General features: G+C 46.3%; 2 protein-coding genes across 2 annotated transcripts in view; one reads left to right on the top strand and one right to left on the bottom strand.

Moving 5' to 3' along the window:
* The window catches only part of map2k1 (mitogen-activated protein kinase kinase 1), a 17478-nt gene extending 16584 nt beyond the window's left edge, over positions 1-894 (bottom strand). The window contains exon 1 of the mRNA XM_086163739.1: positions 649-894. Within this exon, the coding sequence (XP_086019865.1) occupies positions 649-731 (83 nt within the window). The 5' untranslated portion in view covers positions 732-894. The remainder of the gene's footprint in view (positions 1-648) is intronic.
* Positions 895-8764: 7870 nt separating this feature from the next.
* megf11 (multiple EGF-like-domains 11) overlaps positions 8765-12227 on the top strand; it is an 88170-nt gene continuing 84707 nt past the window's right edge. Inside the window, 1 exon segment of the mRNA XM_086162996.1 lies at positions 8765-9019. The gene's annotated coding sequence lies outside the window, so the exon portion shown is untranslated.

Genomic DNA, 12227 nt, shown 5'->3' with positions numbered 1-12227 from the left:
CAACAAAATCACATTCAAGATTTTCACAGAAATTAGAAAAAAAATGAAGTAGAACTTTAAAAAAAAGAGAGAAAATGTTCAGGAAACGATGATCACACCGGTTTGTCTCATTAGTGATCACGTGCAGAAAACACTGAAGTAATGGGAAAGGAAAATAAATAATCAATATTACTATTATTATTATTTGCATATGGGTTCTTCTGCACAGTAATTAAAAATTTATTGATTGCTTCTTATATTTATTCATATAAATATATTATGATTGTGTATTATTTATAAATACATACATTTATGTGGATGGATTGATCTGTCGATCCTGGTTGTATCTGGGTGTTTCTTTCCGGCTCACACCTGTGGATGTTTTAAAATAATGTATTTATTTGTATGTTCATTTATTTGATGAAGTCGGGGGGGGGGGGGCACTTTAAGTATTTCTTTTTTTTAACGGATCGATGACGATGACGCGCTTCAACTTGTCCCTTTCCTCTGGAGGAAATAATATATCTTTGATAACAACAACAATAAGAATAATAACCCTCGCGGGAACCAGCGGTACCTGTCGACACGGTTGCGTTTACACGCACGCACGCACGCACGCACACGCACGACGCACCGCAACCGTGCACGTCCCCCCCCCCAGCCACTCACTCTGCGTCCCCGGCTCCGTTGATCGCGTTGCCGTCGGGGATCGGGTTGAGCTGGATCGGCTCGGGCTTGCGTCTCTTGTGCATGTCTGCGGAGGCGATAATCGATAATCGATCACTCAATTCAGCGCCCCGGGCGGCGGAGCTGCGGTGCGGCGTTCCGTCGTGCTCTGACGACGCGGTCGGAAATGCGTGGCGCGGCGGCGCCGTCCAGAGTTGCAGGCGCGGCGGCTTGGAGCGTGGACGTGAATCATCCGGAAGACGAGACGTCACGAAATATTTACATCGCTCTTCCGCACACCGGCCGCGACGCGCACAGCGCGCCCTCTGCCGGACGAACGCGGTACTGCGCACACTACTGCAGCCGATTCCTGATTTTCTGGTTTTATTTCTATCTATCTATCTATCTATCTATCTATCTATCTATCTATCTATCTATCTATCTATCTATCTATCGGTCCGTCCGTCCGTCCGTCTGTCTAACAATCATACGGATAGTTAGACAGACAGTCAGACAGATAGATAGATAGTTAGACAGACAGACAGATAGATAGATAGATAGATAGATAGATAGATAGATAGATAGATAGATAGATAGATAGATAGGTCGTGTAGGGAGAAAATCCTCAGATGAAAAGAATGCAATCATCATTGTAATGAATAGAAGTACAGAATGAGATTGAACATATATATGTATTCTGTTTTGGCCTGTATTGGTTTATTCATTTATTATTAAATTTTGTTATTAATAATTATAACTATTTATCAATTGATTTTTATCCATTTCATTGATGTATTTATTTTATTATTATCGGACTATTTTATTCATGATATCTCGTTATCTACTATGACTTTTATCAACTCATTTATTTATTTGTTTGTTTGTTTATTCACTCTGGGACATGAAGCCCTGTTTTCCTGAATACAAGGCGTGCACAATTGCAACAATTTATTATTGGAGGTGTTAAAATATATGCCTAAATATCTTTGTTATTTTTAGTTATTTATTGCAGAGCTATCACAATATTGCAGAATTAACTGAATTACAGTGTGAGTCCAGGGCATCATAATTATCTCTCAGCCAATCTTGGCATAAACAGCAGACTCTGGGGAGTGAAAAAAAATAAAAAATAAAATCAAATTAAAATAAAAAAAAGAAGCCGCGGGTGCTCAAACAGTGATAGTGGACTTTGAAATAAAGCAGGAGCAAGCCGGTGTCCAGCAGTTAACCTTGTGAGATGTAGAATATTTGCATATAAATGAATTTTCTGAATATTTTAATGAACGGAGGGGTAGAGTTTGAAAGATTCAGTGCCCTCATTTGAAAAAAAAAGAAGAATTTAAACATGTGAATTATTCATCGGAGCGGTTATTTGTGTAGGTGAGCGATGTCCCTGCTGGCGGAGGCGCTCGGCGGTCGCTTTCTCACCGCACCGAAGAGGACGAGGAAGTGGGATCCTCACCGGGGGGTCTCCCGGCGACCTCCGGGGTCAAGTAGTAACCTGGCAACCGCTTTTCGCCCACTCTATGGCGTGCTGCTGTGCGTCGGGTGCCACGAGGCCCACCTGTGTGTGTGTGCGCAGAGATCCAGTTCGCAAAACATCAGGCACAATTGGACGCCAGTTCCTGACTGAACTCTTGACACGTCAGGCGCCATGCCGCTGCTCCCGGGTTACCAAAAAGCGCCCGACTGCCAAAATCATCTTTTTCTTCATAAAGCTGATCTGACGGAGAGGAAAGATTGCCTGCGTTCAGTCCCGAGTCCACGGACGGAGATCTCATTCACCCTAAGTAGCTTCTGACAGAATGAGCGGCGGCTGCCGTCAGACCTGACCGCCATGCTGATGGCCCCAACGTGCCCGGCGCCCCGAATTTCCTATGTGTCCTTCATCGCCATGGCGATTAACATAAATAGCATATGGATTCCAACCTTTGAGGAGTGAGAGGAAATAAATCCACGGTGGATGGAAGGGGGCTTATTTCCGTTGCGTCCCTCCGCTCAGAACAGGGGCTCAGTCATTGTTATTTTGGGGGATGTGTGTGTGTGTGTGAGTGTGTGTGTGTGTGTGTGTGTCTCTCATCTGCTGAGGGAGTAGGACGTCTGAGAAAACTGCTGACATGGATTATATCCAGAGTTGAAATCAGATGGTGACATGGTTAATGTGGATGTGTGTGTGTGTGTGTGTGTGTGTGTGTGTGTGTGTGTGTGTGTGAGTGTGTTTATGTGTGTGTTTATGTATGTGTGTGTGTGTGGGGGGGGGGAATGGACGGACAATGAAGTGGTTACCACCATCACCAGGATGGATCCTGGTCTGGCTGGGTTATCTCTGTTTGGAGTCTCATGTTCTGCTGCTTAAGTTCTCCCCATGTTCTGCTGCTTAAGTTCTCCCCATGTTCTGCTGCTTAGGTTCTCCCCTGGTTCTGTTTTCCTCATTGCAATGGTCTTGCCTAGCTGTATCTCTTCAGGCTTCAACCCTTCTAAGACCCTGTGAGTAGGACACACAGTGAATGAATGTTTTAACAATTAGAAGTTTAAACACACGCACACACATCCTGGAACACTGCCATTGGGGACACAAGAGAACAAAAGGACTCCTGTATGATTTGCAAAATGTGTTTCTTTTGAGCTGTGTGTGTGTTGCGTGTGTGTGTGTGTGTGAGTGTGTGTGTGTGTGTGTGTGTGTGTGTGTGTGAGTGTGATTGTGTGAACCATTCAATGCGTTCGGAGCCGTTTATCTTTCCGTGCGTGTAGAATTGACCGACCCACCCGCTCATGCTTCCAACGTCGAATCACGTGTTGGGGATCCGGAGAGCAGACGGGCTGCTGAGCCAGCAGCCACCGGGGGGGAAGACGGCGGCGGCGGCAGACATCACACAGGCATCCAACTTCCCATCGCTCGATGCCAAACGCTCCCTGGACCCGGCTGCTTCGTGAAAAGAACAACTCTCGGATGGCGGGGGGTGGGTGGGGGACGGACGGCAGAACCAGAGCACGCCGGCGTCGCTGTGACGCGGTGGATTTGCGGCCTCATCCGCCCCTCACCGGCCCCCGCCCGGGAGACGGGGCTTTGCGGTGGGGGGCGGCCGGCGGGACGCGAAGGCGGCTTCTGAAGAAGTCGATAACAGCTCCGGCTGAGGAGCCGGGCCAGCAGGACTGGACATCTGACCACGTGCGCGCTCTCTGCAGGGTCTGCAGAGTCCGGAAGATCCTCCTTCAGAGCCCACGGCACTCGAGTGGACAGAACGTGTGTGTCAAATCCAGACCTGGACATTTTATTCATTTACTAATCCATAAATCCAAGTCTCTGCCTTGTGGCAAAGTCCTCGGGCTTCTGGGTCATGGAAATGAGGGACTCATATTGCTAATAACTATGGCTAATTTCTAGGCACAGCCAGGGTGTCTAAGGGATCCGGTTTGGTGGTCGCAGGATGGAGTCTCTGCTTTTTGCAGATGATGTGGTTCTTTTGGCTTCATCGCTCCCTGATCTCCAGGTGTCGCTGGAGCGGTGGCAGGCGAATGTGAAGTGGCCAGGATGAGGATCGGCACCTTTGGGTGGAATGCCCACTCCAGGTCGGGGAAGAGGTCCTGCCCCAAGTGGAGGAGTTCAAGTATCTCGGGGTCTTGTCCGCAAGTGAGGGAAGGATGGAGCGGGAGATCGATGGACCGATCGGTGCGGCGTCATCAGCGATGCAAACTCTGTACTGGTCTGTTATGGTGAAGAAGGAGCTGAGCCAGAATTTACCAGTGGATCTACGTTCCCACCCTCACCTATGGTAACCAGCTAGGTAGTGACCGAAAGAACGAGATTGCGGATACACGCTTCAGAACTGAGTTTTCTTCGCAGGTTGGCCGGACTCTCCCTTAGAAATAGGGTGAGGAGTTCGGCCACCCTCTGATGGACTCATTCCTGACCCTCTCCGTCCTCCTCACTCCCAAAAAGGAGCCTCCACATCTCTGCTGCCTCAAACCTTACAAACCAAACCGGACAACATGGCTGATCTCATCTTTGTGTTCTACACCTTCCCTTTCCCATCCCACCTGGGTTAGGGTTAGGGTTAGGGTTAGCTTTTTTAGGACCAGCTTTTTTTCTCCACCTCTCCTCCACACTGGCCACTCTGGACTGATGTACCTCCACCATCTTCATCTCTGCTCCCTCACCATTCCACTTGGGTTCCTCTCATTCAAACACATGTATTCTGTCTTGCTGCAACTATCCTCCATCCCTCTCTTTTCCAGGACCGTACCTCCACCTCTCAAGATGTTCCTCCACCTGCTATCGGCTTCACTACAGATCACAGTGTCATCTGCAAATGCAGTGCATCTGCTATGCTATGTGCTGTGTTCTAAATAATTCTCACTCATTCTAAACAAAAAGTATAGCGTGGTATGCGACACAATTTCAAGTTTGACCCTCAGTTAAATTTTTAATTGTTTTTGAAACTTTAAATTCTAGTGCTTTGATTGATTTTCATACAGGATCCTCAGTAAATGGATAACAAGAATTAGGATAGAAAAATTCACTTGACAATTTTTTTTCGTGGTATTATTTTTTATGAAACCGAAACTCATTTATGCTCTTACCTGATGATTTATAACTTTTGAGAAGGATCGAAGAATGGAGGTCTTATATAAATAATCTGACATGTTTTATCCTGTAGAAATTTTATACTTATAGAAAGCAAAAAGCAGCAGCAGTCACCTGTAGGTTAACATACACCCCCTTGTGGTGTGGCACTGTGGCACCGTCTGCCTCACCGCGTGACTTATTTAAGTCCAATCGGTGAGAATAATTACGTCTTATGAAAGACTTTACACGGGCCATGGTGAATATAAGCATATAACGAATGTTTCCACGAACATTATATTGGTGGCGTGCTGAGGAACAGAAATACGCACCCCGGTTTTTTGAAGGACTGCATGTTCAGAGGTGCATGTTCAGATGTTCACCTCACCTCAGGTTCTTGCTGTGGATTTAATCGGAAAATGCATGAATTCAACAATTTTTCCTGAAAAAAAGTTTTTAAATGATAGGAATCACACAGAAAAACACATTTATAACACAGATCAGTGCACAGATATGAATATTTATCCTCTGTAATCATTATCAGTATTACATTTTACATGATTTACTTTAAAAAGTGTGCGGCCTTCAGTGCAGGTAAGGCAGTGCAGCATTGCCCGTCCACATGTCCGATGTTTTCGTTACTAAATAAAACTCATTAAATACTGAATACTGTGTATTTCTAAACACTCCTAACAACAAGTATTTTGTCTCCACAGCCTGATGCTCCAACAATTATAATACATTTAGCATTTTTGCCAGCGGCTCTGCAGAAATTAAACCAATAATCAGATTTTTTTTAAATTTATTCGCATTAATGACTTCATACTTTATGGGGGTATTTTCTCATCTTTATTCAAGAGGGTGAGCCTTCCTCGTCTTCTTTATTTTTTTTAATTTGAGGGTATAAGTTATTTATTTGCCTTGAAGATCAGGTTCCGCCGTCCCTGAAAACCCAACGGCCACGCTTGAATGGCACAGAGCCGTTTTTCAAAAATTTAGTTTTATCTATTCATTTATTTATTTTTGGCTGGAAAAGACTTACAGGCTGCGTCTGTCCAGCCCTGGTACAGCTGTTTCATTCATCCATTCATTCTATACGGCTCATTCCGCAGTCAGGGCCGCGCCAAGTCGTGTCGCATCTGTCATTGGCCAGGGCGCGGGATTCACATCGAGATTAAGATCTGCACCACTATTCATTTACATAGAGATATATATGTTTCATATATATACATACGTATAGATATATACATACATATATGTATGCACATTAGCCTGAGGGGTACATGGGCTTCAGTTGATTTTGAAAAAAAATAAAAAATTTAAATACTCACACACGCACACACACACACACACACACACACACACATATATATATATACTATAGTGCTCCAAAAATAATAGGTAAACACTAAAGTAAAGAATGAATGAATGAATGAAATAATCTTATGAAATATTTTGTTCTTCACATATTTGAACGTGCTAACAGCAAAATCACACAAGAATGATCAATGGAAATCAAATGTATGAACCAACGGAGGTCTGGGTTTGGTGTGACGCTCCAAATGAATGTGGAAAAACACACAGCAAGACACAAACACACATGTCCTGAAAACAAGTCTAAATGAATCAGTGTTGCTTCCTAAGTGGACAGTTTGATTTCACACATGTGTGATGAAGTTGAGTTACATTGTGTTGTTGAAGTGTTTCCTTTATTTTATTGTGCAATATATATACATATAAAGTAAAATTCCTCTGCCGAATCCGCCACTGGAGTGGTGTGCTGCTGGACGGCGGATGGCGGTGCAGCGTGGTGCAGTGTGGGCGCCACAGCAGGTCAGAGGTCTGTTTTTAAAAGCCGCTTGTGCTTTCCCATTAACAAACCGGTGAAGAGAGTCAAGACACGACCCAAATTACACCGGCATCCCCAAATACCTGTGTGTGTGTGTGTGTATGTGTGTGTGTGTGTGTGTGTGTGTGTGTGTGTGTGTGTGTGTGTGTGTGTGAGAGATGGTTGAACAGTGTGTATGCATGTGTGTGTCAAAATTAGTTGCTACCATGTGAAGCGCTGATTCCACTTCTAGCTAATACTGCTGTCCTTTGAATGCCACTTAACACCCCTTGTCCCACATTAGACCAGAAAATGAGAAATTAAAAATTCAAAACCGACTGGAGGGGCTTGTTGTCCGATCGATACAACAGATGGTCACCATGAGGAGGCCTTTCAGATACGAAGCGTGGCGTTTGGAAAGCGAAGGAAAATGTAGAGATCCCAGAGATGAAGCAAACGCCGCCCCCGACAAGGCAGACGTCATTTCATTGGTTGTTACTTTTTACACAAAGAAAATCTGAGATGTAAGGAGGATTGATATATATATATATATATATATATATATATATATATATATATATATATACTGAGAAGATTTATGGACGTAGTGAGAGAGGATATGAAGGTAGTTGGTGTGAGAGAGGAGGATACAGAGAATAGGGTTAGATGGAGAAAGTTGACTCGCTGTGGCGACACCTGAAGGGAAAAGATGAAAGAAGAAGAAGAAGAAGAAGAAGAAGAAGAAGAAGAAGAAGAAGAAGAAGAAGAAGAAGAAGATGGCAGTCTGAACGCACTGAGGTGAGCAGGTGGTGCAGAGCCTGCAGCAGCATGGTGGCGTCCCCAGGTTCGAAGGTTTCTGCTTTCCCAACATCTAGAATCACAAAGACTCTTCTGGTATGTCCTTCTGCTTCGATCCAACCGGGGGAGTCACAGTCACAACACCTCACAACAACAAGGCTTCTAATTGGAGACCTTTCGGCGTGGAGTCTCCACGTTCTCCTCGTGTCCGCGGAGGTTTCCTTGGGGTGTTCCAGTTTAGAAAGCGATGATATGCTTTTGGATGATACCTGAATGAGAGGGTGATGCAGAGAAGTTCCCTCCGGGTTGGACCGGAGTAGAAGAATGAAGGAAGGCGTTGAGAAGAACGTGGCTCCTGATATGGTTGCAGGGAAGCCCTGCTCGTTTATAAAGTTCACTTACTAGCATCGGATTATCATTTGTCGTTGTCATCAAGGAAACGGCTCGGAATAAAGAAAGAAAAAAATATATAAACTCCGCCTCAGACACCGAGAGGCTGATTATTATGGGATGTGCACTCAGTGAGGCGTGTTTTGAACACATTTTTAAAGAGAGAAATAATGATAAAATCCGTGGACCTTGCCCCCCCCCACACACACCTCCCGACGCGTCCTTGCAGAAACAATACGGCGTCTAATCACAATCATTACGACGTTTCCGAGCAATTTACCGCCTTCGGCGGGGTCATCCGGGGACTTTTGAGACGCCATCCGAATAACAAAAACTAAAAAAAAAACAGAAAAATCCATAGATGTGCGGTCAACGCAGGCTGCAATTTGGGCAACTTATGTTTTGCAGGAGTGTGATTTGGACAGGGTATGTGTGCGATGTGCATGTGCGCGTGTGTGCGTGTGTGTGCGTGTCAGCATCAGCATCAGCGCTCATGACGTCAGTACCGTTTAAAGTGGGCCGCGCTTCCCCCTCAGTGAAGGAGAGGAGGAGAAGAAGGAGGGAGCGGCGCTCCGTCCGTCCGCTCCGCCCGCACGTCTCAGCCTTGGGAGACGGAGGAAAGAAAGAAAGAACGACAGGAGTGGGGGGGAAGGAGGAGAAGAAGAAGAAGAAGAAGACCAGCTTTGAGGGGGTTATAAACATTTTGAGCAGTGAGGATGGAGCGCCGCGCTTGGATCTCTGCCGCTCCATCTGCGTCCTCGTCGCAACTTTAACCAGCACCAAGTCCTCCGAGGGTGAGTTGCACTTCTCTTTTCTCCCCCTTTTATTCCCTTCTCTCCTTCTCTCTTCTACCCCCCAACCTACCCACACACACACACACACACACACACACACACACACATCGGCGGGGCAGGACGTGCGCGGAGAGACGGAGAGGCGCCGCCGGACAGCCCGCTGCAGGACAAGCGTCCGTCTTATTATAATAAGGAAATACTTTAAAAATAGATTCATCTTTATTTTGTGTTTGTGTTTCAAAGGCGATTAAGTTGTGTGTGTGTGTACGTGTGTGTATGTATGTGTGTGTGTGTGTTTGTGTGTGTGTGTGGTGATGGCGGGGGGGGGGTGTCCGCTGTCGCGTCGATATGACAAATGGAGCTTTCTATTTAATGAGGCTGTTGGCGAGTCCATCAAGTTGCGCGGCCGGTGCCAGCGAGGGAGGCGACGTGCACGATCCGTGACATCTTCGCAACCCGCCGCACTCCGTCTTTATTCTCTTCATTTCATCTATTTTATTTTAATTTGATTTAATTCAATGTATGTATCTATTTTAATTCTTATTCTTACAGAAGAAGATTCTTGCAACGCTTGCGTCCTGCAGCACGGGGGAACGTGCACGCGCATGCACACTAGTTTTGTAAATAAAGAGATTGAAGTGCAGGAAGTGCACGATTTTCCGGGCTTTTATCCGTAAAGTCGGGTTAATCATTGTAATGAACCCGACTATGACGTCTATATGACGCCTGTACCTTTATTTTTATTTTTATTTTTATTTTTATTTTTATTTTTATTTTTATTTTTATTTTTATTTTTATTTTTATTTTCCTGAAAGTTTTCTAACCGTCGCAATGCCGCAGTACTCTTTTTGACCGCTAGATGGCACCGAAGCGCAGGCCAAAGAACCCCCTCCCCGCGCCCCCCCTTCAACTTGCATCCGCGTGTTGGTCAATGATGTGCACGGCGGTGTAATAACGCAGTCATCACCGGCGTTGATCGCCTGCGTGGGAAAGCAAACACACGGGGAAAACGGCGTTTTCGAAAAACACGACGATTCATCCGCCTCCTGATGTGAACCTTTGTCTGCTCTGCCACAGCTGCCGCTCTGCACACACACACACACACACACACACACACGCGCGCACACACACACACACACACACACAGACACACACACACACTCCAGAGACACTTGTCGTGTGTGTAAAGACATCCTGTCAATTACATCACTTTTCCTCCATTAATCAGGAAAAGGCGATCCTTCTCTCTCTCTGGGAGCTTCTGGTCGTCCCGTCTTCACCTCCGACCGGATCAAGGCCTCGCGCCGCCATTTTCAAGTCGGCTTTAGTTCCAAAGTGCGGTCCTCCATTTGCCGGCCGTGCAGACCAGTGGATTTAAAAATTGTCGGCCGATAAGCGGCGGCACTGTGTCAGACCTGATTTTTTCTCTTTTTTCTTTTCGGTTCCTCCAAAGCAGGAGATCCCTCAAGGGCACATGAGTGTTGTGCACCCTCGGTGTTTGTGTTTGTGTGTTTTACAGTCCAGTAAAGCCCTTCGACGGAAAACCCCGATGTTTGGAGAGATCAATACATTTAATTAGCGGTGATTAATGAAAGCGTGCGGCCGTGGAAAAAGACTGACACTTCCCAAGGACGTCCTCCGTCGCCTCCTATAGAAGGAATTTGGTGAGCGTCACATTTTACATAGCGGAAGCCACTCACAATGTAGATTAGAAATAATGGGGAACGTGCGAGATAAGTGCGTGCGCGGTGTTTAAGCTTTTGTTTGATTAGAGGACACAGTAATTCACTCTTCCATTATTCAATAATAGCACTCAATAGGCGTCCCGGGACGGATCCCAATCTCTGTATTTGCTTATTAAACCTGCGACTTTGCTGGGGAAAAAGGAAAAAAAGAGAAAGAAATGAGGGGGAGCACGTGAAACCCTCGGCGGGGGGAAGTCCCTTTCCAGGTCGGCTCGGCATCTCCGGCCTCATGAAGACCCGGGAGCGCAGCCTGAACGCCACCATCTCCCCCTCTGCCGTCGTCTGTGAAGTAAAAAAAACCCCGGTGACCTTTATCTCGCGATTTAAAGCCCTGTTTTGTGCTGACTGATAGATCTTATTATTTCAAGTGCATCGAGCGGCGAGCAAATACCCCGCAGCCATGGCAACCGCATTAACGGAAGTTAATGAAATATATGAAAGCAGGACCCGGGCTTTATGTCGGAAAACTGTGGAATTGACATTTTGCACATGTGCACGCCTGTGTGTGTGTGTGTGTGTGTGTGTGTGTGTGTGTGTGTGTGTGTGTGTGTGTGTGTATGGTATAACTCTGTACGCACACACGCACCTGTATTTGCCACGGGTAAATGTATGAACGCTAGGGGCTCAACCGCTTCCAAACAAGCCGGACGCTGGAAATAAAGAACTAACGGTGTGTAATTTGTGCGCCGGCATCCCGCGGGCCCGTCCCGCGTCTGCATCTGATTACGCTCCCGCACATTTAATTAGCGGTTTGACAAAGCACACGGTGTGTGTCTGACCGCCGCAGAGGAGGAGGAGAGCAGGGGGCTCAGCAGGAATGATGAACTCAGGCTGATTTTTAGATACTCCAGCTACGGCGGGGAGTCGTGTTTAACCTCTCGCCGCACACTCATTCAGGCGCCGGCTGAGCGGAACGCCTCATTTAGCCGCCGTCGTTTTCTAACGACGGGCACGAGGGAATCGTGGCCAGCGATAACGCACCTCGCTGTGTGGAGATGCTTTCTTACGCCTTGACGATAACGCTGTTCTCTGTCTTTACGCTCCGTCTCGGACGCGTGCCGGTGAATTTGCTTTTTTACGACAAGAAAGATACGCTGGCTTTTCGAAAATAGTCCCACAACACGTTTAGGCGCTGTTGGAAAATAAAGAGATCCTTTGGGACGAGCTCGGACGAAATTCCGCCTGCTTTGTATTTACGCGTCAGGCGTGCCGTCCGTGTATGACTGAGGACAGGATCTTTATTTCATGTGGTCGTTCATTCTCACGGTGGCTGCAACCCATCCCAGCTGTCGCACAGTCGTTCACCCTCTCATTTACACGTCATAGAAAGACAAGTACAATCACCCTATCATTCATGCAAGATATTCAACCATTGGTTGTCCTCATCAAGTTATAGAGACATTCACCCTCTCATTCATATGTCATACAGAGTCATAGCCATTCACTCATTCATTCACGCTCCA

This window comes from Fistularia commersonii, chromosome 17, assembly GCF_037954325.1.
Source record: "Fistularia commersonii isolate RoL2024-O1a breed Wild chromosome 17, RoL_Fcom_v1.0, whole genome shotgun sequence".
Lineage (NCBI taxonomy): Eukaryota > Metazoa > Chordata > Actinopteri > Syngnathiformes > Fistulariidae > Fistularia > Fistularia commersonii.
The sequence above is the reverse complement of the archived record's forward strand: the minus strand, read 5'-3'. Positions and strand labels throughout refer to the sequence as shown.